At 45.5% G+C, this 27,441-nt stretch overlaps 5 protein-coding genes across 6 annotated transcripts; 2 read left to right on the top strand and 3 right to left on the bottom strand.

The window, feature by feature from the left end:
* Positions 1-1,694: 1,694 nt before the first annotated feature.
* On the bottom strand, positions 1,695-2,858 carry LOC112886927. Its single transcript, XM_025952966.1, has one exon. It carries the CDS (start codon positions 2,700-2,702, stop codon positions 1,992-1,994), a length of 711 nt encoding a protein of 236 aa, XP_025808751.1. The 5' UTR covers positions 2,703-2,858; the 3' UTR covers positions 1,695-1,991.
* Positions 2,859-10,750: 7,892 nt separating this feature from the next.
* LOC112886188 (lachrymatory-factor synthase-like) lies at positions 10,751-11,845 on the top strand. Its single transcript, XM_025952000.1, has one exon. It carries the CDS (start codon positions 10,832-10,834, stop codon positions 11,600-11,602), a length of 771 nt encoding a protein of 256 aa, XP_025807785.1. The 5' UTR covers positions 10,751-10,831; the 3' UTR covers positions 11,603-11,845.
* Positions 11,846-16,993: 5,148 nt separating this feature from the next.
* LOC112886189 lies at positions 16,994-17,781 on the top strand. Of its 2 annotated transcripts, none has more exons than XM_025952001.1 (2): positions 16,994-17,117; positions 17,305-17,781. In XM_025952001.1, the coding sequence occupies exons 1-2, from the start codon at positions 17,058-17,060 to the stop codon at positions 17,779-17,781; spliced, it is 537 nt and encodes a 178-aa protein (XP_025807786.1). In that variant the 5' UTR covers positions 16,994-17,057. The 2 variants fall into 2 exon arrangements, with proteins under 2 accessions (XP_025807786.1, XP_025807787.1); XM_025952002.1 differs by having other exon boundaries at positions 17,068-17,117; positions 17,296-17,781.
* Positions 17,782-18,835: 1,054 nt separating this feature from the next.
* Positions 18,836-19,234, bottom strand: LOC112886190 (protein RALF-like 19). The gene has a single exon (XM_025952003.1). It carries the CDS (start codon positions 19,232-19,234, stop codon positions 18,836-18,838), a length of 399 nt encoding a protein of 132 aa, XP_025807788.1.
* Positions 19,235-19,636: 402 nt separating this feature from the next.
* Positions 19,637-27,030, bottom strand: LOC112886187 (MADS-box transcription factor 3-like). The gene is made up of 9 exons (XM_025951999.1): positions 26,821-27,030; positions 26,396-26,694; positions 22,140-22,224; positions 21,010-21,071; positions 20,803-20,902; positions 20,670-20,711; positions 20,544-20,585; positions 20,227-20,404; positions 19,637-19,894 (listed from the first exon to the last, which is right to left on the bottom strand). The coding sequence occupies exons 1-9, from the start codon at positions 26,863-26,865 to the stop codon at positions 19,884-19,886; spliced, it is 864 nt and encodes a 287-aa protein (XP_025807784.1). The 5' UTR covers positions 26,866-27,030; the 3' UTR covers positions 19,637-19,883.
* Positions 27,031-27,441: the final 411 nt, after the last annotated feature.

Genomic DNA, 27,441 nt, shown 5'->3' with positions numbered 1-27,441 from the left:
ATGACGAGAAAAAACACGGCTGCAAAGGGCTCAAGCACCTGCAGGGTCCTGCAGCATCGTGCAAGTCATGTGCCATTGTCTCTTTTTTTTTTCTTTTGGCGTACAGTACATGCTATGGTACGGTTCGTGTATGTTGTTTGCACGTACCAGCTGAAATTGTACTGTCATAATTGGTCTTTTTCGTGGGGGCTATACATGTTTGCAAGTAAAGATTTTACAAGGGAGCACCAGAACAGGCCGGTAACAGGGATCGAAATGTTGAGTAATGGTTGTCAGCAAACCTGAATCCTAACCTTCTTTTTCGGGTGAGCTTTTCTGAAAGCAAACATACACGCAGGAGATCAGCGGTGTTCTTTTTTTTGTTCCCTCGAACAATCAGCAGTGCAAGGTGTTACTCGAGTTCTTTTGGACGGATCACCTGACGCGCTATAAATTTTCTCCTTGCATGGGTACCATACTGCAGGTTCGATCACGTGTCTACCTAGCTAGGGGCCTGTTTTTTGTTTGGCTTTGCATGCCTTGGTTGGGGAGAGAGAAAAAACTAAAGCCAAAGTGTGGATTTTCCAAAAGCCGCCAAAGTTACCGTATAATAGCAAGAGATAATAAGATAGTGGGGAGCGTGCTTTTTGTCGTTGGCTTTTTGTTAGTTGAGTTCTGAACTTGCCACCACCAAAGCTGAAAAAAGAATCTCGTGTTTTGGAACAAACCAAATTAACGTTGGAAAATGGACTTGTAGACTATTGGTTTGAATATTTCTAATTCTGAAATCAAGATTTAAAATATTTGTCTCAAAACCCATTTGACTTCTCAATATTTGAAACCTGAAGTACCTTAAACTGCAATTTCTTTTCTTCTTATTTTGGATTTAAAATTAAGAGGCATTTCAGAACTTTGATTCCACTTATACTATGTACGATCAAAATGTTTAGAAAGACTGAGATTTCATTTGAAGTTTGAAGCTTTGAAAGTCAAAGCTATCTTGATTCTATATACTTTGAAGGGAAACAAATGAACGATCAAATTTCAAGTAGTTAAACTTCTGACACAAAATCTGGAACTTAACCATCACAATTATTTGTTCAATCGGGAATATAATGCTAAGAACCAGTAACATTTACAACATTACAAACACATGGTAGCAGAATGATGTAGTGATTTCTGCAGGTTTCAAATGTAGTACCTAGCTAACTGGTAGTCAAGCAGAAGCTATGCAGTCAGCCACGCAAAGTGAGGATCTGGAACTATGGCAGAGAAGGGTTTTCTCCGAATAATTGATTGGTTTGCCCCCAGGTTGTCGGGAGCGAAAGGCAGCGTTTGCTTAGCATCGGAGACAGACAATGTCATGTATGGCATCCCTCCCTTTGATCCGATCCTCCTGCTTTCTTCGCAGGGTGTGAACCTGAACTCACAACCCTTGTCCAGAGCTGAAGATAAGAATCACACGGCTGGCACTGACCCAAACGGCGCGTCGGTGCTCGCTTCTGCCGGATCCAGGGTTAAGGAATAAACGAACATTCGAATATTTGCAGCCAACTGCACGTTACCGTACGTTTTACTGAAGTCCAAGAAAAAGATGTTTGCATGTCATGCGAGCTAGATCTTAGCTAGGCACGTTCGAAACTTTTTCTGAATTCTTGGTTTGCTTGAAAAGAGACGAAATGAAGCACCATGAACAATTTCACGAACAATGCAAGTTGATGCATGAACAACGCGCAAGATCGGCTTCGCCATGGCCACTCGAATTCTTCAATAAATTTGCCTCAAATGGATGATGATCAAACTAAACCAACAATCGGAACACGACGCAGATGTGGATGGATATATCATCGTGGTAGAAACAAGTGATTCGCGCACCGGGCCAAGCATGTTCTCGTCACGGCCGGGGCGTCGCCATCGCTCATGCATGCATGCGACCACGGACAACACGAGACGCGACACGCGCACGTCACGGATCCCAACCAAACGCCGGCCGAGCAGGTCTAGCTTTCTACCTAGCCGCGGCGGCGCAGGTGGCCGTAGTCAGGCGTGGCGGCGGAGGGCTGCAGCCTCAGCTGCTCGTAGAACTTGCGGATGAAGTCGTCGGCCTCGGCGTCCACGCGCTCGTTGCAGCACCCGTCCTCCGGCACGGCGGGGAACGGCGAGTCGGTGACGCGCAGCGGCCGGACCCCCGCGGGGCTGCGGCCCAGGATCCACGCCACCATGGGCGACGGCGTCGCGGTGGCCACCCCTCCGGCCGCCGACACGGCAGGCGTGCCCCCGCCAGCCTCCACCTCGGCGCTCAGCATCTCGAACGCCCGCGCCACGGCCGCCGCGTCCAGGCCGCCGTACTCGCCGCGCGCGCCGCCCCGGCGGCCCTTGAAGGGGAAGAGCCCGTAGTGCTGCGGGTACGACGGCGTGGTGGTGCAGCTGAACTCCACCTCCCGGGGGTGGCCGTAGAACGATGCCAGCGAGGAGGAGGACGCGCGGGACGCGCCGTAGGCGGCGAGGTGGCCGTGGCCGTGGCCTGCCGGGTGGGCGAGGAGGCCGCGCAGCGCCCTGCCGGCGAGCTTGCCGCGGCCGAGGAGGAGGTGGACGTCCATCATGATGCGCTTGCGGGAGAGGCCGCGGCGCAGCATGTGGCACACGGCGAGCACCACGTGCCACAGCCGTCGCGCCAGCCCGGGCTCCATGGGCCGCCGCGCCGGCGTCGTCGCGAGATCCATTTAGGTAAAGGTAAGCAGATCGAATTCTGAGCACTTCCGAGGATCGACGATGAGACTGCACAATTGAACACAGATCAATCTGACAGGCCAGCCAAGCTAGGGGAAGGAGATTAGTGAGAGCTGCTGATTGATTTCTTGGAGCTTAGCCACCTTGGGTTGGTGGAATGGAATGAGTAGGATGGGGAGGAGAAGGGGAGGTATTTAAGGGAAGGAAAGGTGGCAATGGCCCCACAAATGACACAACTTAATTTGGAAGGAAGGTTTAGTGCAATCACCTTGTTTTTTTCCCTGCTTGGATTGGGGCTTTCTTATTATCCACTACTGTCACTATTAACACTCCGCCATTTGTTCCCATTTGTGTAGTCATTTTTCAACAATGAAATAGTAGTATGTAATACAGAGACTGTATATTGCAGTTAACTTAAATGTTGATTGGTGAGTTGGCTTTGTGGTTTGAATTGGTAGAAGTGACACTGATCGCTGCAGAGTTTGAACAGCTAACTAAAGGCTGCTCCTTTAATTTGGTGGTGTGTGAAGTTGACACAAGAAATTTGCATAAGTCGGTTGGTGGAGTGGTTATTTTCCGAAGCCTCGCAGGTCAAGTCCCAAAAGGATCACTTTGGAGAATATATGTGTCCACAACCAAGGCACTGGAAGTTCAAAGGAAATGGCGGCGGCAACATTAGCGAGGAGGCAAGACAGACTAGGTGGACAAAAGAAAAGACAAAAATTTTATTTTTACATATATATGTATTTTTGAAGGACTTTCACGGCCACCCAACGTTGTAGGTTTTCGGTGTTCTTCTGTTGCTTTGCAAAGAGCCAAAGTCTCTTTAATTATGAATAATCTTTGCTGTTCTTGTAAAATAGTTATTTTTTGGTACAAACATATGTACGCAAACTAGTTTTTATGAACTATAAAAGAAGTGGTTTGTTTGAAAAATGCCACCATATTGCTTAGCATAACCTTACACTACAGTAAAAATATACTATCCTCTTAACGACACTTGAACAGTTAAAGATCTTTTTAGGGCTAGGGAATTGAAGAAATGTTCCTACTTTGACATACATAATCGAGGAGGCAAATTGTTGCTTACCCAAGAAAACAAAAACCGGCAAGAATTCCATCATACCTTTGGCAAGATCTAAATACAGTACATAACCGGTCAAAAAGAGGACATACAAGACACCCGATTTGTGCTCTGATGCTCACTAAAGGCTAAGCTTATTCCTTAGTGAGCAAGTGAGGAATTTCTCTCGTCCTCCTTTAATTTAGTTTCTTTTCCTTCTTGATTATTGCACTGTGTTCTTGGCTTTGGCTAAAGTTGGTCATCGATCAGCTCGGAGCTCAAGACTCAAAGAGACAAAGACCATGGCTTTTCCACACAGGCAATGCTGATCGATGTCACTTTTGGTATATGGAATGATATGTCTGTACATACTGGTCTTGCTAACCACTGTAGGGTCCAAAACAAACTTGCAGTAGATGCCTTAACCTTTTCTTTTGAACAACATCATGATTATTGAAACTAGTAGGATTTTTCTCTCGAGCGATATATATGAGGCTCGATCTAGAGATTATATATGTGTCGAGTATGAAAAATAATTTGCAGGATACTTTCGTGAAGTTGTCCTAGTTATTGACTTATGTATTCTTTTACGTATTTTTTCTTTGTTGTTATGAATCAAATGTATGCTAAATCCCTATCATAATGTCATTCTGGATCCACTTAGGCAGAATAACGAAAGCTCTAGATTCTCAAGGGCACAGCCTTCGATGAAGATGACGCCGATTTCAGTATCAAGTTACGTCAGTGAAGTACCATTTTGAATAAAGCAGAGTTGCAAACAATTATTCATCCTTTTTCTCATAACAAAATTTCAGAGGAACATATCATTTTTTTTGAAGGAATACATAGGAAGTTTTGAGATGAAACTAGTACAGACGCTAGTGTGCGGGGTATGCTTATATTAATCATCATGAAGATATTTATAGCCCAACATCAAGTAAGAAATATCCCTACTTCGATTGTCAACATAAAAGGATGCAGGTTGCAAAGATGGACTGAGACGTGTCCCCAAGGCAACAAAACCAGAAGTAGAAAATAAGCAATTATGCAGTGCAAGAAACCCCATTTAATTCGATATAAACTGACTCTAGAAACTGCTTACTTTGCAGCGTGCTGTATACATAATATACTATACCCAGCTTGCTGTACCAGAAATCAGCACAACCAAATTGAGCTGTCACATCAGGTTTCATCTAGATTTAGATTAACATATCTGATCCATCTTATCCATTGGAAAGACAAAGATACATATATGCAGAGAAGGAACACTAATTGGCCAGGTCAGATTGTGGGGTAGTAGGTCTGGTGCGCAAGTGGGCTGGTGCTCCCCCCAAACATGATGTCCCCTCTGATGGTGGTACAAATTAGAAGAAAGGAAACACACAAACAAAAGGCAACCCGCAAACTCTACGTTTATAAACTTTTGCAAAACCAGGCCCCTCGCTTTCCTCCCGTTGTGGCCAGCCCCTGTTTGATATAGCTACTACAATGCTTGGTACTATTCCATCAACCAGTATTTCGTTGAGCCTGTGTGTTGCTCGGTCAGGCTGGTACTGTTTGGGTTAAATTCATCAATTGTTCGAAACATTTTTCTTTTCAAAAAACCCCCCTGGTTTTCAGCCCTAGTAAGCATGCAAGTTTAGTATCATGCCCCTGATGTGTAGATAATTGCTACTTCTTGTGGATTGGGTAACATATAAGTTTACTTGAGTTAATTTACACAAGCAAAATGTCGAAGATAGCTATTTATTCAGCTGTTGACAAATTCAAGCAAAATGATTGCCCAAAAGTGGTACACTTCTCCTAGTTTGGCCTGTTGAAAAGATGGCTGAAGAAGAAAGAAAAGCTACAAGGTTGAAAGGAACAGTAATACATTTTCTGTTTTCCTATGGCAATTATTTGTGGTTCTAAGCTTTCCACAGAGAATTCCAAGCCATGCATGGAATGGAACCAGCTTTGTGATCCCTTTTCAAATAAGCAGAAAAAACTTTGTAAAATGGATTGGAGTCTTAGCTTTGCTACTAAGATAGTACGACTTTCAACAGTTAGGCAGCTATGTTATTTGCACCATACAAGTTTCCATACACTTTTAATTTGCAATAAATCATAATGTATAATAGATAGTATTTGTAAATAGAAAAATAGTTTTTTTTCTGAGCAACGATGGCAAGATCTGTGGCTATTCAATTAAAGAGAGAAACAAAATTATCTCATAGTTAAAGAAGTTTGCAGGAGATTAGGGAGAAACAATAGCAAGAAAAATACCTTTTAGAATAGTAATAAGACTGTAAAAATAGCAACAAAGCGCAAACAAAGTATGTGGAGTATGACCGATCATAGCAGGAATTCCCAATGCTTTGCGCCAATATATACAGGATGAGATGTTTGAGGCACCTAATTATTCTGTTTTCTAGATCCAAGTATGTAGCTACCATATTTCACCCACCAAACAAATTGAAGATGTTATTTTTTTCCGTGGCTACACATGCTTGATAGCTGGATGATCATATATAAATGTTTCCTCCAAAACTCACACAATTATATACAGTAAAGATAAGATTGACATGCACTGTTTAGCTGTCGAATTGAGCTTATCCATAATCTGCACTTTGCTAATAATTTGACACTAAAATAACTAGGCGAACCTTTGCTCTTTATGCAAGTATATTCTGGTGCTCTTTGCTTTCTGTCCTGCTTTTCCCTATTTGTGACTAAATTACTCCCACTAAAGCCTAGCTCTCCTTAGGTGGGTTTGGTTGGGCTTGCCTTTTCATCATATGCAAGTTTTGTAGCCATTAGCAAAATATAAATATTATCCCTGGGCCGGGTTTGCATGTCATATAGTGGGAACTAAAGCTACAAAGAGAATCAGTAAGGCCACACAAGATCAAACTCCTCAGGTAACGGGACATTGTCACTTGCTCTCACCAGCAGCTAGCCAAGTGCTCACACAAGGATCCATCCCACACATTGTGCTCCCTAGCTCTCGGGTCTCCACTAGTGAAAGTGGAAGAGAAAGGCTGCCATCTTTAATTCATACACACATAGATCATATGACCTTTTAGCTTCTTTTAACAGTTTCTTCTTTCTTGGCAACAAGATAGTGCGCACTTGCATATACGTGAATATACATGGGCACCTCGAATTATTAGTACTTGGTTAATAACTGTTTATGTTGTACAAAAACTGCAAGGGTCCATACTAATAATTATGATGACAGTTTTAGTTTTCTAGATCTGCAGATGCACGCACATTCTCGCTCATAAGAAAACTTTGTTACTACTTAATTGGACCTAATTTGCGCTATGTATCAGATAAAGCCACATGGTAGGAGCAACAAAAGTAAAACGAGAGTAGCAAACACCCTTCCAATTCATTTTACACAGTGGTTAACGACTAGAATTGTCATCTTTCATCCAACTATATATGTTACATGCTTCAGTGTAGAATGCATTTTTTTTTGCGTCATCGTCATTATGCACTACCAATAGAAAGAGGCATTTGGTCCATCATACATAGGCAAGCGAATTGGTCCACAAACCTTGTCTTTTAATGTTAGATAGTAATGTGGTATGCAGTCCAGTCCTGCACTGAAAAGGAGATTAATAAATGGCAAAAGGAGGCAGCAAATACGTGGAGGAGGATTGAACAGGGAAAGGACTGACCCCCCAGCTGATATCTTTTCTGCCTTTTCTCAGGGCTAGGCCAAATCCATCCCTGCATCTTGCTGGCTTTAATAGTGTGATGATACTACGTCTGGGCGTTTAAAGCAGGTCGTGTGCACGATAGATTCACGGTTAAAAAAATAAAAAATTCATCAATCCACACTATTATCACAACATAATGTCCTTACCTATGTACAGAGTTTCACTTGTTATTTCACATTTAGAAAGTTTATTAGAATTTTTATCTAAAGAAAGAATCATACACATACTAGTGCGTTTGAAGAAGTCATGGCACCACATGACCACTAGATCTCAAATATTACTGAAAAAAAAAGACTCCTCATCATTTCAAGAAATTTATCAGATATTTGTACAAGACATGACAACGAGGGTCGACTAAGTGCGTGTCAAGATACCATTCATGCATGCGGGAAACTAAAGAGCAAGCACGGAGAAGAAGATGCTGGTGAGTGACAGCGGAACATTAGGCGAAAAGATAGCATGCAGCACCAATGCAAGCTGCCCATTCCCGCACCAATGAGCAGCGTCCAATAATGTTCACGAAAAAGGGGCCTGAATCCGGGTGACACTTGGCTGTCATGGGCTCACGTCCGGGCTCTGTAGAGGGTGGGTCGATGGGGATTCATCCGTGGCAGGAAAAGGAAAGAAAGCTGCTGCCGAGCGAGCTCGGTCACGAAGGATAAGGACCAGACGGCGCCATAGCCGTGGAGCTCCGCCCTCCGTGGCTGCTGGTGGCTGGAAAGGGACGGGATCGGAGCTGGGGGAGGGAGAGGGAGAGACGCGGCCGGCCGGCCTGGCCTAATGATTTGAGTGATTCGGGCGCGCCAATGGAAAGCACCAAAAGTGGCGCGCGCGCGCTTTGGAGAAAAGAGAGGGAAAGGTGATGAGAGGACGAGCAGGGAGGAGCTTAGTTGGATGGAGGACGCCTTTTCCCGTTGGTGTTTTGGTAAAGTGAAACGCTGGATTTGGTCCCCTGCTAGTGTGCCTTTGGTGTAATAAATCAGTAAAATGTAACCTACCTGATTCAGCATTCAGACTCGGCAGGGTTTAGCGTATTCAGTAAAACTAGCCATCTTGCTATGCTCCTACACGGGCTAATTAAAATTAATATAAAAATAAAATTTATAGTTAATAATTATAATTATATATCTCACATTCTTTTTTATCTATTAAATATTCTAATACATACTCTAAAATAAATATTTATCAGTATCTAGTTGCAATAAATTTTATTTTGCATCACACCTCCATATGTGTTTAATATATATTTAATTGGACTATTTATTTATGAATTGGTATTATTATCTCTTCCATCATATATGTATTGAATGCATAGTGACACATATCATGGGTAGTATTTTTATAACATAAATAATATATTAATAATGATAGAAATAGTCATTTAGAATTTTATATTGGTGCACTTTAATATTTTATTATAATTATATAATTTAGATTCAGATTTGGGGTTACTTTAGTTTTTAATAATAATATAATTGGATAATTTATATGCAAACTTTACTGGTTATTTGTATTATTTTATAATAATATAGGTGGGTAATTTACAGAAAGATTAGGTTTACTTTAGATTATTTTTTATAATGCAGAGGTGGGTAATTTAGATACATATTTAGGGGTTACTTTAGTCTATTTTTATAATGGTAGAGGTGGATAATTTATTAGGAAAGATAATAAATTTAATGACTATTATGATTAGAGTTGTCGGATTGATGGTCGGATGTTTCTGACTTTTTAAGAATTTCTAGAATTTTTCTATTTTTAGTGTGCACCAAGAATGGTATATGGCTTCACGTGGAGGTAAAGCCTCCAATTAGTAATAGTAAGATGTAATATTCTCATTTTTCACCTTCACCTTTGCTTCAGTAAATTCCCTTTAAGTACGTTGTAAGTATATTTATTATAAGTTTAACCGAACCGAGTGACTTGTAGTTTTTCCTGCGTATAAAGTTTGTAGCATCTCCTACGACAAAAACTGCCTTTTCTTTTCTGTAAGTTCGTTCCTAATAAGCAAAATTGAAAAGAAGAAGTTATGCAGGCCCGAAATAAGGAGCGCAATTGGGTCAATATGGGCCTGAATCCTTAGCAGCCGAGTGGGCTGGTACCTACCAGACATGGGCCAAATTTGTCACCCTCGACAGGTCCCTCTAGTGCTCAGCAAAAAATGGCCACTTCAGCAAAACGATATAAACGGATGAAACCATTTTTTTTACCCTTTAATTAATCAACATATTTTTTATGAAACAAGGGGTTCAGACCCTACTAGTAGTTATATAGTAATAAAAGGAGAAAAAAGTATTTGCAGAGTGGGAAACCAAAAGAACTATACAAATGTATCTAGCCATTCTATAAGAGTTTACCATAGAAGTATTTCTTTTTTGACATATGGACATTTTTGGAATACTTTATCCTAGGGTTCAAAATTTGGTCAACAAGCGAAAAAAAAAGAACAAAGGGTGGCCTTGGAGCACTTGATCTTAGAGTTGAAAATGAGGCACTGGTTCTAAAAAAATTCGATACAATTTTTTAAACAGGGCTGACCTTCCCGAGTTTCATCTAATTTAGGCTTAACACTACACCAATAAACAAACTGCTAGGATCAGCCAGAAGTGGCTCCTTTGGGTAGCATGACATCCTCAGCCTCCTTGGCACCTACAAATGACTTGCCACAGCGATAGTTCAGGATGGCAGAACTACCACTTGGCCTGGCATGATATTTGGAACAGGATTATGACAAAGCTAGCTAGCCTTTTCTTAACACTTTTCTTTTGCCAAGAACAAAAAAAGTAACATCGCAGCAAGGCAGCAACTAGAGCAAACACAAGAGATAGGCAGGCTCTTTCATTTGCCTCCATGATCAGTGCAACCTAATCTGTAGGAAGTATCTATTGAGGATATCAACGATGGAGATGGTCTTACAGGCCTCTGCACAAATCAGCACGAAGAAACACTACAACACCTCGTCCTCAGCTGCCCCTTTGCCAAAACTTGCTGTTCCCTGATCAACTTGATCCTCTTCAAGCCTGCCCATGTTCATGTTCAGACAAAATCTGCAAGTCCCTTTCTTCCTTCATGGAGGTTATTACTCTAATGTCCTGGACTATCTGCAGTACTAAAACTTAATGATCTGTCATCTTCAACTAGACAATCACAAGAAGCCATGTTTAGCCAGACGGGCAAAAGAAGTCACGGATCGAGGCCACCTGACTGAAAAGAAAAATCATAGTCTGCGCTCCGTTCCTAAGACTTTCAGTGATGCGTCCAAACAGGACAGCGTGCACAGACCTCCAGTGCGACACCAACTCCAGCCAGACTAGCCAGACTAGTGCCAGATTCGGTCAGGACAAACCGTCCAATGCTGCAAACCCAAGTCGCACACGTGCGACACGTCCCTCTCCACCACCAGCAGATTAGTATTCCTCCCACTCCACTCCACTCCACAGCCCACCAACACCAACCACGCACCACGATATCAAGCGTCGGGCTAGCCGCCGGCCGGTGGCGTCGCAAGCAGCAGCAGCATCCTGAGCGCATCCAAGAGAGAGCGATGGAGACAAAGGAGGCGGCAGCGGCGGAGCAGCTGGAGCAGGAGCAGGAGCGGGAGCAGTGGCGGGGCGCGGTGGAGGCGGCTCTGCCGTCGACCCCGGCCTCGGCGGCGTGGCCGCACATCGCCAGCTTCTGCGCGCTGCACCGGTACCTCCCGGGCATCGACGTGTGCGAGCTCGCGGCGGGGGACGACGGCCGGCCCGGGTGCGTCCGCTACGTGGCCTCCCTGGCGCCCGCCCCCGCCGCCGGGGGCGCGGGGCGGGAGGTCGCCAGCTGGGCGCGCGAGGAGCTGCTCGAGATCGACGGCGGCGCCCGCCGCCTCGCGTACGCCGTCGTCGGCAGCAGCATGGGGTTCGGCCGCTACGTGGCCAGCATGGCCGTCGTCGCCGACGAGGACGAGTCGGCGGCGGCGGGGTGCAGGCTGGTGTGGGCGTTCGAGTGCGACCCCGTGCAGGGGTGGAGCCTCGACGGGCTCCTCGGCTACCTCGACGGCGGGGTCAAGGCCATCGCCGCTCGGATCGAGGAAGCCGAAGCCGCCGCTGGTGCTCCAGCTGGAGGAGACGTCGTCGCCACCGCTTGAAAGCTCCAGGAGCCATCAACATCAATCGCCTATCTATAGCCATCTACCGCCGAATTGTCGCCTAATGATTGGCTGCTATCTCGTCAAACTCATTATAGTAATGCATTGTTAATGACATCTCTCTGGGTCGTTGGTTGGTTGCTTGCCCCTCCATCCTTCTCTGGCGGGTTTGTAACGTCGTGACGTGTCAGCTGAGACTTGGAAGAAAGGGACACTCCATTGTTGGATCCTGATGCTTGTTTCCTTGTGGGTCCTGCCGCCCAGTGGCGCTCCGTGCCTCCCGATTTTGCGCTGCCAGGGGACTGTGTGCTGCATTGGCGCTACTGGACCACGGGAAGAGACTTGGCTCTTGTTCGATTCTGAATTCTGATAGCCATCGATTTCGATGGAGCTGCATATGTTCCATTCCTTCCCACTTGCGGCGTGTATTTTCCAGCTAGCTAGCCTAGATGAGAATCCATACACTTGGAAGAAAACAGGTTCCATGAGCTAGCATGCTACAGAATATGGAAAAGGATCTCTTCGTCTGCACATGGCTGATTTTTCTGAGGCAGAAGTAAGTTATGTCCATACATGTATGCAAGTATGCATTTCATTTGTTGTGTTCATGAAGACTTCTATTGCAGTTGACCACTACGTGCCAGGAATCTGTGTTCTCTTAATCAAGTCTTAACTTACTCCCGCATGGTTACTACTGGAGGTTAGGGTCTATGGTCTCCCTTTATTAGGTTATAAGCAATACGCGTGTGTATATACCACTTTGAAGTAACACGCATGTTAGAGCATAGTACCAGTACTATGTCTGTTCTAACAATACTTCTTGGCATGGCGGAAGGTCATGCAGGAATCACACCTCATTTTAGCTTTTCTGGATCACAAACCGAGTTGTTTTTTAATTAATTGCTAAATTACATTTCAAAATTGTTGCTTTTTTATCAGAGGAATGAAAAGATCATGTGGCAACAACTGCTCCGGCCCGTTGGCTACCACTACCACCAGATGCTCGTCTTGATCGGCCAAACAGTGAATAACTGAAGATTACTATGCTCTGCCAGACTGCCACCATCCGGCTGCCCAGACCTGATGACCGGGCAAGCTCCTCTTGAGCGATGGAGCGGCGAGGTCTCCTGCGTCATCGGCCGGCGGAGTCGACACCGAGCCCGAGCACCGCCGCTGCATCGCGCTGCCACCTTCCGGCCTCCAGCATGGCGCCACTCGGCTCCCCGCGGGCTGCCAGAGGACTGAGGACGACGACCGTGTCCCTGCCCGTGCGAATCTCGCCCGATCTGGACCGCAAGTGGCCGATCCGACGGCTGGCAGGGACCCAGGGGTGGACGGTATTTCAAATAGCGTCCACCCCCGGTCGGCATTTGGAGCGCGGCGCGGCGTGCACGTCACGCCGGCGAAGGAGATCGGTGAGGCTGCTGGAGTGTGTCGCCAACAGCTTCTCAAAGGGGACCGCATCGTGAGGACGTTGGGTAGTTGGCCGTAATCGCCGGCGCTCCGCCGTACGCTACGCGCTGCTTCGTCGGACATCCAGACGCCGCCGGCACGGTCCGCCTGCGGCCGTCGCGGCGGACGCGGAATGTTGATTTTCCGCGACGCGGTCGACGCGGAGGTCCGGCCGCCCCCGGATACATGGCCACCGCGAGACGGAAGAGCCGCGTGCCGTGGTGGAGCTTCAGCAGGCAGCGAGAAGCGCCGCGCCAGAGCCACCTCGACATGGAGGCGCGCGGGGGGCAGACGACCTCGAGACGCCGCTGCTCTCGCCGTCTCGGGACGGCGGCGGCGAGACCATTCGGGTTCGCACAGGGCAGGGGCGGCCGCGGCACCGTTGCTCCGGGAAGACCGACGCCGCCTCGTCGCCATCGGCTGCGGCGGCATGCCGTCGATCCGTTCCGTCCAACGAGAAGCCCGAGCACCGCCGCCGCGCCGTTGTCGAGATTGTCGTCGATTGCGGACATCTGCCATCGAACCTGAGCACCGCCGCCGAGCCGTTCGGCGGTCTCCCCGCGTGGCACCACCCAGCTCCCGCGCCTGCCAAAATTAAAGATCGAGGACGACGACCGAGTGCCTGCGTGTGCGAACCTCGCCCGATCGAGACCGCACGTGCCCGATCCAACGGCTGGATGGGACCCAAGTGGTGGACGGTCCCGGTCGGCATCTCGTTTGCCGTCCACCCCTGGTCGTGGCCGCGACGCCGCCTCCGCTGCATGCCGTGGCTCGCCGGAGCAACGCCGCGCCGGTCAGCCAGTCTGCGACGACTTCCTGTGTCCTGTTCGCGCTTCGCCGCGACCGCGAGCGACGGGAGCCTCCAGGGGGCGCGGTCACCACGAGCTGCCTGCTCGCCGGGCGCGACACGACGTCGTCGACGCTGACCCGGTTCTTCCGGTGGGTCTCCGCCTCGACGTGGAGTAGTAGTTCGCGCTCGATACCCGCAGGGTGCATGCGTCCATCCACGGGAACACAGGGGCGTCGTCTCCGTTCAGCTTCGGCGATCTGCACCCGTATACGCCGACGCGCGGGGCGCCATGCGCTACCTCCGCGACAGCATGGCGCCATCCATCATAAAGTCCATCCGGCTCCACAACCTCAAGTGCATGTCCATGCGCGCTGCAGGCACGCGGAGAGCTGACCATCGGCAGGTGATGAAACGGTGAGCGCAAAAGAGGTCCTGGATGGATGCCATCGCCGCGGTCGATCATCGGACCTCCGTGCCGGCGACATTCGCGGCCCCCCGGCGACGACATTCTCTTCTGTATGCAAAGCCGGTATGTAAGTTGCTTTTGCTTTATATATCGCGAAGGGCACTCGATCGACACTCCTGAGTTACGACTTACGTATACATATCCTGTATTCCTGTCTCTCCTTTTCGGCAGAAGCTACTCCAATGTGATTTCATTACTGGATTCACCCGTAATGACAATGGGAGTGTCTTGGCTGGAATGCATAGCCAATTTGAACTCTGAACTACAGTACAGAACGGACATGCAAAACAGTGAAACACTCAAGCCCGGCCGCCACGCTCTGGATCCATCGCTCACCGGGCCCTGCGTTGCAAACTTGGAGCAGGAGGCAGCCGGGCGCCGGCGAATTTGGCGACGTGGTTCGAGCTGGCGACCGCGCGCATCTGCGGCCTACCGAAGCCGGCGGCCGGCCGGCCGGCCATCTCCTTGCCCGGGCCCACAGGCGCTTTTCCCAGAGCTAATCGGGCGAGGTCTCTCGCACGCGCTGTCGGCCGGCGGACACTCGCTACCGTCCGCCCCGCGCCACCCAGCTCCGGCGCGCTGCCAGACGATTGAGGACGACGACCCAGAGTGCCTGCCTGTGCGTATCTCGCCCGATCTGCGCCGTGCGTGTTCGATCCAACGGCTGGCAGGGACCCAGGGTGGACGGTATTTCGTTTACCGTCCACCCCGGGTCGTGGCCGCGGCGCCGCTTTCCCTGCATGCCGTGGCTCGCCGCCGCGCCGGCCTGCCAGTCTGGGACGACATCCCATGACCTGGCTCTTCTGGAGATTCTCCACTCCGCCGGCCTCGACGTGGACGATTAGTTCGTGCGCGATACTCATGGAGTGCGCGCGTCCAGCCACGGGACACAGAGGCGTCGTCTCCGTTCATCTTCGACGAGCTGCCACACGGACGAACAAAACAAATAACTAGCCTCGTATTTAGAAATTCCTTCCCTTTTTGCATCGTATAGTTGATCACACGGACGAACAGTCAGTGATCACTAGCACTGCCTGCCCGCTTTGTGGTTTAAAGGAAAAGTGACCTATACGTGCACTTTTAAACCACTTCTTAATTACATCACCTTTTTATTACGTCGTAGCTCTAGCTAGGATGGTCCCTTATATTAGCTCACTTTTGCTTGCACGGGTTCCTTGTGTTCCAATCGATCACATAACTAATACTTGGGCAACGTAAGTTGCCCTTATCAGTTAGGATATAATGTAGGAGTGCACATATTATCTTACTTTTCTTCCTATTCCTTCCAAATAAGTCACACTAACCATCTTATAATTCTTTTCTTTTGACAGTTTTATTCTCTTGGGTCCAAGGACCTCCAAAAATAACAAAGGACCTTCACCGTTTTTTCTCTATGAAAATTAATGGTCATATATAGCAAGTTAAGTTCATCTGGAAGATACACATTTTTTTTCTAGTGCCTTTGAACTTTATTGTGGATTTTGCTTCTCGTTGCTTCATTGCAAATGTAATTCAACTCCACTATTTCAATGGTCATATAGTGAAGGTAGCTTAAAAAAAGCTGTCTGAAACCAAAGTAGTTTATGGCTTCACTACTTGTAGCATATACTCAGTATGTATGAGGACACCGAAAATTTCCATCATATTGCCACTTCGTTGTAGCTCTGCACACTGACTTTTATTGCAAGCTGCTGCTTATGTGGCTTCCTTTCTGGTTAGGTTCATGTATCTTTCTCAACACACCCTCTTTTTTATCTATGGACATCCATCGCTCGGTGGTGGTCCTTATGAAGGCGATTGAATTCAGATGAATGATTCGTGTCATGATGTCATAAGCGAAAGGAACTATTTATTACCTCCAGTAAGTAATTAGGCAGCTGTACCATTATTTCTGTCCCAGAGTTCCAACACCTCCTTTTGCAGGTTAACATCTTAACAGTTCGGGCCTTCATTCATTCTTTCAATTTAGATGATTTTAGATTAGTTAGTTGACAAGTAGACTCAAAGCCTTAGGCCTCTTTGGGACAGCTTCTCAACGGCTTCTTGAAAAAAAAAAGGCGAGCTCCAAATATGACATTGGTATTGAAGCTCTGGGTTATTTACCATTTACCAACCATTGGTATTGGCATGGCCATTCAGTTTAAGGATTGAAAAAAGAGTCGTCCTTTTGCATTATTAGTTGATCCGCATCCAGCAGAAGTTTTGCATGAGAATAATGCAATCGTTCCACAATCGTTCTTCTTCGATATGACGGTTAAAGTTAGCAATCTAGCTTGCTCTATGCACCTCCGAGCTCTTCGGAGAGCTTAACATGTGACCACTCACATACTCTTCAGGGTCAACTTGTGACAGTGCCAGTTCAGAGGTGACAGACAGCAATGATTAGCTCCAAAAAGCTCCTATGGAACAGGACATACAACTTCTTATAACCGTCACAAGAACCATAGCTACCTATAGCTATATGTGATACTACAAAGATCTCTCTCTAACTGTCCGAAAGATACATGCTTCTCTTTCTTATGAACAAGTTGCTGCATGTCCAGCAGCAGCTAGCTAGCCTGATCGATCACCTCACTTTCTTTCAGTTGCGAAAGCGCATCCAAGTTGCCTGCTTTTCCCTTATTAGCACACATATATCAGCTCATGGTACAGAGAAGATCTGTGCCTATAAATTGGATGCCCAGATTGTTAATCCAAATCACTGACAACCAAGCAACAAACAGTTCAGCTTAGTTCAGTGAAACACGATGACACATGTGCAGGAGCCCGCGATGCTGCAAACCGGCAATTGCCTACTAGGACCCAAGGTAATGTGGCAATGTACATGAAAGACCTCGTTAGTTTTTGCAATCATGATGTGATTAGGTTCTCTTCTACATATCCACAGCTAATTAGATTCTCAAAGTGAACAATATGTCCACAATTTTTCTGAACTTGTCGCAAAAGTCACATGAATGCATATATAAGTGATGGGTTGTTGCTCAGATTTTTCAGCAAAAGGATCAAGAGCTGCGGCGCTCATTCTCGGAGTGCTCCAACAACGCCAAAACCAACCAGCTCATTCCCGGCGGTGGCAGCGGAAGCTCGTCGTCGGAGGTGGCGGCGGAGACGGTGCGGTGCGCTTGCTGCAGCGTGCCGGAGGACTGCACGGCCGCCTACATCCTCCGCGTCCGCGCGGCGCACTGCGGGAGCTGGGTGTGCGGCCTCTGCGCGGAGGCCGTGGGCGAGCGGCTGCGGCGGGACCCGGGCGCCGGCGTGGAGGCGGCGCTGCGGTCGCACACGGCGGTGTGCAGGGACTTCAACGCGACCACCAGGCTGAACCCGAAGCTCTCCCTCGCCGGCTCCATGAGGGACATCGCGCGGAGGAGCTTCAACCGGCGGGCGTCGTCGGCGACAACGTGCCACGACGAGCTCCGCGCCTCCAAGACGATGGAGAGGGCCGTCAGCTGCCAGCCCCGATTCTTTGCGTGATCCGCTGACTGCTGATCTCACGCACATTAATCTTTACACTTTATTACTGCTCTCTCTATTTCAAATTATAGGTTCTTTCAAATTGTAGATTTTTTGACAAATTTAAGTACGTAGTTTTTCTATATCACAGTGCTTATCTAGGTGTACAATAAAATTTATGTATTTAGATTTATCAAAATGATCCAAAATTTGAAACGGAGAGAGTAGATCGTTAAGTTGACCTTAGCCATGCAGATGCACTATTTTCTCCCTCTCAGGGATTAATTTATTTTGGAGTAACTTAGTTTTTTTTTCCTTGAGAGGGTATTTTAGTGCGTGCATCTTCATATGTATATTTTTCTTGTGGTTCAATAAACACAGGTGGCATTGCTGGTTCAACTACACTCTCTCGATTATGAGAAAAAAGGATGTTTTTTTTCTTTCAATTCGTGCGAGCAATTTCAATTGATCCTATATGTATCATTTCAAATATTCTATCATCAAGTGAGGAGGGTTGGACTTACAGCAATTTCTAGGAAATGGGCCTCCAAATGCGATTCCCAGATTCGAAAACAGTAGAAATGAGTTCGGCCCAATTCAGGGCCCAGTTCGTCGATCAAAGAAGATCTGTGCCAATTTGCTAGTTGAGATTGTTTATTTTGCACATTGGTGAATGGCACCTGCTCTCTCGTATGTATTATTACAAACTATAATGTCACCATCAATATAATTTATAACCCGAATTAGAACATATAAGAAGCAATGCAACTAATTTTTTAAAAAAAATTGGGGAAGTATGAACAGAGTAGAGATCCAAGCATACATCTGACGATCCGACACTACTTGGTGAGCCTGTCCTTTCTTGAATCCTCCTTATTCCAGTACATTGTCGATCGACCATACAAGCACAGATCCCAACTACTTGAGCACAGACTGCAAGGACCTAATCGAGCTACTTGATCAAACGATGATCATCATTCACCGCACAACTCTCGATGCATCATTCATCGTCATCATCAGCACCTCGACCTCTATCAGATTGATCGCCCAATCTATGAGATTGATCGGATCACCATCAGTTGGTGTTGCGCGCGCAGCGGGTGATGGCGGAGCACCCCCGGCGGTAGGGGTTGGCGGGCTGCTGCGACGCGCAGTTGCTGTAGTAGGAGCGGCCGCGCTGGTTGCAGGGCACCTGGTCCGCGCGCAGCGCCGCGTAGCTGATGTACCGGTTGGTCGGCTGCCGCTGCGCCATGGCCCGCCGCAGGGACGCCTCGCCGCCGCCCAGCTCCGCGTACTCGTCCTCCTCGTCGCTCCCCACCGCGCACTGCCCCAGCGCCCGGTCGCACGACGGCGACGCCTGCATCGCCCCGAGGTCTGCCGTCATGGAGGCCTGCGCCGCCGCCGAGGACGCCGCGCAACAGAGCACGAAGAAGGCCGCCAGGGCCACGAGGGATGCGGTGTCGAGTCGAGCCATGGACGGCGGCGATGGGAGCTGGTTAGTTGCTCTCGTTGGTTTGTTGGGGGGCGCGCGCGGCCGGCCGGATATGATGGCGCCCCCGCGTGGTGGGTGGCCTGGCTTTCAAGCGCGGGTGGGTGGTGCGAGGGAGAGGCCGGGGCTAGCTGGACGGGAGACAAACGAGGCGGTCCGTGCCTCGCTTCGGACGGCGCGGCGGAGGCGGCGACCGTGGCCGCGGCCGGCCGCGCTTTGCGTCCCCGACGCTCGCGCGCGCGTCGTGTTTTTTCAGCATGCTCGCGCTGGGCCGAACATTTAGCCCATCAACGTTGTTGGCCCTAATGCTGTGCCGGAATTGGGACAGGCCAAGAATCCTACTTGCTTGTGCATGACTCTTTTTTTTTTATAAGATGTGTGCATGACTTTGGTGAAAACTAAAAAGACAGCATCACAAATATTACACATAGAAACATGAACGATGCAGCGTCCGAGTTGCAAATAAAGATTAATTACATCACATACGTAGGTGGTGCTAAAGCCTTAATATAATTGTGCATGCATGCACATGAAGCGCAGTAGTTGTCATTTTTTTAATATAATTCGACAGTAATATAGCTCCAGATCCTCACTTGCAGACACATCACAGATGAATGGACCTCCATTTGTCAATTTATCTTCCACCTGAAAACATTAAAAGAAAGAAAATAAGAGAGGCAGAACTACAGTGAGATGTACTGTTGAGGAAATTTTGCATGCATAACTAAATGCAAGGGTTAGGCACTACATTTATAAAGTATGTAACCTTTTTTTGTTTCTAGTCCTAAGGGCTACGCTCTTTATAATAAACTAAAATATTATCTGTACCTCTCTCTTTTTTTCTTCCTATTTTTTCCTTATGATGATCAATTGACATGTCATTTAGAAGAATTTACATGATATTATAAAACATATGAGGGGTGTCCATTTAAATACGTTCATATAAATAAATATGGTAGAAGTGCTATCTTCCTTACCTACGTTGAAGTCTTTCCGGTCCTCCTGCTGGGAGTAAAATTGAGGCTGCTGCTGCATGATGTTGAACTGCAAGAAGCTTCTTATTGGGTCGTAAGGAATGAAACCTTGCTGGTACTCACTCGTCGACGGCGCCCCCATCATGTTCACTGTCTGCTGTGCCCTCTCATTCTCGTCAACCTGGATTTGTGTGGCAATTAACTTGTTAGAATAACGTTTTTGTTGAAAGGTAGGATAAATTAGCATTTCAGTAATTACAGTTCAAAGTTTTGCTTCTTGGAGTAATCACATTCTTCTTAATGACTAACAGGTTACTTACCCTGCTCCTTAAGTACAAGTTATCATTCTGCAATTCCATTTCCTGAAAAAGTTCAAATTCTTGTTCTAATTTGTTCAATGTCGAAAAAATCAATAAATTTCAAAATTTTGTTGTATTTTCTCTTACCCTCCTCTGCATATACTCGAGTTCAGAAGATAGCACTTCATTCTGCAGAGTAATGAGATGGCCATGAATCGGACAAACAAAATAAATATTTATTTTCCTCACAATGCAAACGTATATGATTATCACATTGTACCTTTCTTGCTCTAATCTTTACCAGGCCTTTGTCCAACCTAGCCTCCAGCTGCTTAAGGTCCTTGTGGCTCATGGTTGCAATAGAATCACCTACCAGGGTCCTGAAGAGCATGAATGGATGAGTTTATATATTCACCAAAGGAAAACCTTTTCATTACGATAATTGACCATGTTGTACTTGATATAAAATTCTGTCTAAATACCGAACCTGTTGGAGTTCTGCAAGTTGGTGATCTGCTGCCTCAGCCTAGCAGATTCCTGCTTGTAGTGCTGCAAGTTTGGAATTTGGGTTCATTTAGTAATATTTCATGATGATGTTCAAGCAAATGTTAGAGCAAGGGAGCTTCTGTAACCTACTATAAGTTAAGTATCATTTAATGCTGAAGGATGTAATCATTTATGTCAATTGCAAAATATCCTACGCCAATTAAGTTATTTAGTGGAAATCTGTTTGCAGGAACAAGAAATAATTTCCTGCAACACTAACACTCCACTTCATCACATTAGCTGTCATATCTGTAAAAATCCTGTTTGTTTGAGAGAGGGAAAAATACTCTCATATGTAAAGCTGCGCCTCATAAGCAGGTCTGAACCATGTTTAATCCTTTTATACAATGCAAAAGAATTATAGCCTGATCCTGTTATTTCATTAAAAGCTATTGTTTCAGAAAAAAAAAGGTAAGGTTGATGCAATAAAGACCTAAAGCCAAAAGCCACAAAAAATTACTATTCAGTTTCTCTGTTTCTAAGTACTGCTCCCATATTAATTATATGACAGTTTCAAGCTAGCTAGCAAATATAACCAGACATCCTAACACTTGAATTCCTGAGTCTACAGATATGCAACCTAAAGTTCAGCTGCAAAAACATGCATGTATTACTAAATCTAACATTCAACGGATTTTAATCAGTGAAATATCAAAGTATTCCACCTACAAAAACATATTAATAATTTAATAGTTTCCTACTAATCTGCACTGATATCCCCTTCTGTTGTCCAGAATATCCATGCTATCCTCTACCGTTTCAAGCGCAGAATAATCAGAGAATTGTCCAGTGGACAACCATATGCACATGGTCTGCTGGTCCAAGTATGTTCTCATGAGGATTAGTGTATATTTATATAAATCACTGAAATTTCTATCGTGTAATGACCAGAACTACAGGACGTATGTCGACCAGTCTGAAGATTTTGCTCGGAGAAATCATTTTGGCTGTAGAGCACAGTAACAAGGAATGTTGCCGGCACTAGGTTCAGAAAGTAGACTGCAACCCTGCAGGCATCTCATCAGGATAGAAGCAGTAGTATTGTGCGTTGACTGATCGACATGATGTTACCTGGATAGTGACCTCTGCAACCGTACCAGCTGCGCTGGAGTTGTCGCTGGTTGCCTTCTTGTACCTCTCAATGGTTGCCTTCACGCTGCAGTTACACAAACAGTATGCTACCGGAGTTAGTGCACACATGCATGTATACTGTGCTTACATGCACATACATTGAAGGAGATGGTTTTCCAATGAACAAATATTGTATGTGGTGACGATGGATGAAAAATTGTAACAAGAATGTTTACAAGGTTGCCGAACTCTTTCCAGGAAAAAATGACGACACAAATGATCATAGAAATTTTAACTAAAATAAAAGATAATGGGGTTCCAGAAGATATAAGTAACTAATAAAATGTGTTGATTTTCTTACACGGTTATTTGCTACTACTACTCCAGTCCTCCTTCCAAATGTAAGTAGCCTTCATATTTTCCCAACTGTACGTAATCCTAGCCTTCATTTTTTCCCCCAACTGTAAATAATCCTAAAACCTCTATGCTACTACGCTCACAGACAGTTTCCAAATTCCGACACAGTATAAATTAAGGGCACCAATTAAGGTCATTACATACACTTAATCCTAATGCACGTCTAAATAAAACAATCTACATTTGGAGTCAGAAAGAGTAATATAACATATATAGGCCACCAAGAATTATGTCTCTTAAAATTCCAGATTTCTGAAAGTTAGTTCGGTCAGCATAAATGAACTAATAGTCCATCCCAAAACAGTGAAATTAAACACTAGTTTTAAACAGCATAAATGAACCTAACAGGCACTGCATATACAAGTGCACGGCTTACTGCAGATGCAATTGTTTCTGTATGAACCCGCGGAACAAACGTGGAACCCCACAGGTCCAGCCAAAGATGTGGAAGAGACATTAATAACCAACCGGAACTGTTAGGAACATCGATTGTCATATGGGTTCAAGAGGTGTGTTGCCACAACATACCACAAGTCTTCCAGAAAGGCTGCTACAGTGATTTTGTTCTTTACCGAGGACTTCTCTGTATCATGTCTTACTTGACCTTTTGTATTTTATGCTATTGATATTGAATGTTATACGCAGCTAGTTCCGCACTTATGTAATATAGAACTATCTGTAAAACTGCATTTCTACTTTCTTAATGATCGAGCAGCACTCCTGCTTTTATTTCAAAAAAAAAAATAGCCATCTTACATTCTTACTGCTGGCGTGCTATGCATCTATTGATCTTTCATTTGCTCAGTGAAGATTTTGACCCCAGCCTACTACCAGTACTCTCTCAAGGAATTGTATTCCTAAATCTCATTTAAATAAACTAATGGCTGGTTGAAAAAAAAAGTTTTGAATTGGCCATGTAAGTGCAATTTGACTACAACTTACCATGTGCAACTTACTTCTATATTCATTTGTGCTGAGTGCTGAACTTATAATATCATAACAGAAGTCTGTGCTACTTTGCTAAAATACAAAGGAACTCCCAAAACAATATTGCTAATACAGTCTGGTTCGACAAATGACTTAGAAGTAAGAAAGCAAGCAAGAAGAAAATGTACGCATGGTTCGACAAATGGCTTAGATTATTTGCAACATTCCCTCTTGAGTGCTGGGTCCATATATATAGCATCTTGCTATATAAATTTGAGAGAGAATCAGAAAAGAATTAACAACATGCATCTTGGCGATTCCCATACAAAGATTTAGCAGTGACATATATATATATATATATATATATATATATATATATATATATATATATATATATATATATATATATATATATATATATATATATATATATCACTTCCCTTCCCTCCCAAAGACCAAACATTTAAAACAAATGCTTCAGAATGAGGGGAAATGACATTCTCAAGATCAAGAGAGTGAGGAAAAGAATAGAATCCCTCTCTCGCACACATCAGATTTACAAATCTCAATGTGTTCCTTTTTTATCTGAAGAACAAAACCTTGGCATCCTCGAGCATCCTTAGCACGAGCCAGAGGGCGTTGCCCACAGCATCATTGCCGGCAAGCAGGGGCAATCTATTACCCATTGGTCACAAAGGGGGAGGGGATAGAGAAGCCAGGGTCTCAGCTTTTTACCTAGCTGGCCAGCCCTACCCTAGAGGACCATAACCATTCTGACCAGCTTGCCAGCTTTCTTCTCCCCTTGTAGTCCCCCGATGCAACACTAGCAAGGAACTGGCCATGCCATTGGTGCCGTACGCACAGCATTCATATCACACAAATACACAAAATGAAAGGTAGAGAAACTTGCTATTTTGGCCACTTCGGTTGCCTCCAATATGGTCACAAAGATGAAACATGCATATACTTTATATGCTCATGGTGAAATCTCCAGTTGTCTCGGGTCCAAAAAAAAAATCAGTTATCCGAACGAGCTCTAAGCAAACATTTTAGTTTAGTTTCATAGTTTGTACTTTTCTAATGTTTAACGTAGAAAATTATGCTCGAACCTTCTATAATAAAAATTGAAACAATAGAGGTACACACTTTATTAAGTAGTTCTAAACAGTGACATAATTTCAAATATATGATCCTTTGTATATACAAATTGCACAAACGTTTTAACTAATGCATACATGTAATGCCTGAAGTTAGGATTCTTTTCCCTTTGGATTTTACAAGAATATGGATCGTCTTCTTATCTTCATTCCATAAGCCATTTAAAAAAGTAATTTGGTTTCTTAGAAAAAGAACAGCTTTTCCTCAGATCTATTAGTCCATGAACAATATTGTTAGGACCACCATATTGTTACTATAAGTGCTAGACATTTCAATCCAAGATATATATCAGCATGCCATCACCATATACCAGAACTTCAAAGGAAACAAGAATCTGTGAAGACATATAACTATTGTTCATTGTATTAAGAAAAATGCATACAATTATATAGAACAAATCCAATCTATCAATACTGCTGTGAACCTATTCGTTCATGCTGGAGTGAGTATGTGCAACATAATACGGAAATTTAAAAATGAGCACAAACGCCTAAGCAAAACAAGCAGCTAAGCATTGTTTCCTCCAAGTTAATGTATGAGGTTGATAGCTTCAATTCTTTTCATTTTATGTTGCCATTTTCTTCTGCACTACTGATTTTTTTTTTGTCTTGGCAGGTCATAAGAACTACAGTGGTAGATGGTGTCAGAGGGTGCCAGACCACCCAGAGCTCTCGTGATGGGTATCGGCGCATCGCTTTAGCATATGCAGCACAGCACACATGCATGGCTCTGATGAGGAGACAAGAACCACCACACGCAGGGACAACAGTGGCATCTACGTCAGTACATCACACACTCCGTATGACCGTATGTGTGTGTGTGTGTGTGTGTGTGAGAGAGAGAGAGAGAGAGAGAGAGAGAGAGTTGGTGGAAGATGGTGATGGGGGCACATGGGGAGAAACCCTAACCCTAACAATCATCCCATTGGCAGCAGGATGTGTTGCATCTTTTTACCTCTCGAATATTGCGACCTCTCTCTCTCTCTCATACAGTTACCGAGTTACTTCACTCCACGGGGCACACCCAATAACCATAGCTAGAGAAAGAATTTCTAGATCTGCTCTAGCATGACCAAAGCAACAAAAAGGAAACAGGAAGAAGATTGGAGAGAAATTACTTATTTTTGTGTGAAATATGCTTACCCCATATATCATGAGGTATGAGAGATCTAAGCCTCTCTCTCTCTCTCTCTCTCTCTCTCTCTCTCAGGAATAGAAGGGAAAGAAGGTAAACGGAGCTAGAAAAGAGGAGGACCACCAAGCCAAAGCAAACGCAGGCAACCATTGCACACAAGAAAAAAAGCTCACAGGCAGCAGGCATGTACATGCTTCACAAAGCATACCCTGCGCTGAATCTATCTAGACATCTAGCTCACCTCACAGGAACACAAAAGAAACCGGAAGAGGAGCCGCAAACATCACCACGGATGATGGAACACACACACACACACACACAACAAATTGAAGAAACCGTTGCAATTCCTTTCACCCTTGCTACTGGCCTCCCTCCGGTAGCACAGAAATAAACAAGACAGTTAATAAACAGAAACATATATGCAGCAAAAAAAGATGCAGCTTTCCTCTTTGCAGCAAGAAAGCTGGGAGCTAACTTACTTGCTCCAATTCGGACAAGAATTCAGAAAAACACCATGCGTCTAATCTAACATAGAGCACCTTAAATTTCCTTGGATGACCAGGCATGTGTGCATTTGCGACACTAGAAAAGTGCACGGAATCGAGAAGAACACGACCGACCTGTTGTTGGAGTACTCGTAGAGGCGGCCGCGGCTGGAGAAGACGATGAGGGCGACCTCGGCGTCGCAGAGCACGGAGAGCTCGTACGCCTTCTTGAGGAGGCCGTTGCGGCGCTTGCAGAAGGTGACCTGACGGTTGGTCGTGTTCTCGATGCGCTTGATCTCAATCTTCCCTCTCCCGTTCTTCTCTGCAGCAGCCGCAGCTCCGACCGAGCCTGAGCCCGGAGACGACACCGCCGGCTCCTTCAGCTTGGGACCCGTCGTTGAAGTCAAGGTGGACTGCCCGGAGAAACCCCACTGCTAAACCAAGAATTCCAAGCACACACAAGGGTTGTGTTATGTTCATATAAGATGGATCTGCAGCGAAAGAAATGAAGAACAGCCGGGAAAAAAATGGAGCGAGCTTAAGGCAAGAGAGGCAATCACCATGATGTCCGTGGATGGTGTAGCCTGCACTTCTTGGATATGCATGTTCTCCCTCTCTCTTTAGCCAGCAGCAGAGGAGGAAGAGGATTTGTGTTGAAGAAGAAAGGTGGGAGAAGGAGATGGAGTGGTCAGTGTGGTGGTAGCTGCTCAGCTGGGCAGCCTCTATGGCCCTTGGTGTTTCTTGCTCCTAGACTCTCTTTGTTCCATTCCCCTCTACCTCTCCTTTATATCTCTGTACCGGCATTTCCATGCTTATCCTCTCATATTGTTAATTTCATGACTTGCACACTGTTAGGCAATAATCAATTAGGTCCATTTGGAACGCCGGATTTTACAGGGTTCTCGAGAGAATAATTATACTATTTATGTGCTGTAAAATTCTAGTACTTGATTGGTAGCTGCAAACCACTTGGGAAATTTCGGAGCGGTTTCTTAGTTTCCTCTTGCAGCTTGCCTAAGCTTTCGGAAAGTGGATGCTAGAAAGGGCAGTCTTGGTTCTCTGTGGGACCAAGTTGTATTATTCCTATTTTAACAAAACTTCAGAAACTCAATAAATAAAGTTATAGCTTCGAAATTTAATTATGATCCGACTAATATCGACTAGGTTCGAAAGTTAATTCA

Source organism: Panicum hallii, chromosome 3 (genome assembly GCF_002211085.1).
Source record: "Panicum hallii strain FIL2 chromosome 3, PHallii_v3.1, whole genome shotgun sequence".
NCBI classification, from domain to species: Eukaryota; Viridiplantae; Streptophyta; class Magnoliopsida; order Poales; family Poaceae; genus Panicum; species Panicum hallii.
This window is presented reverse-complemented; position numbering and strand designations above follow the sequence as displayed.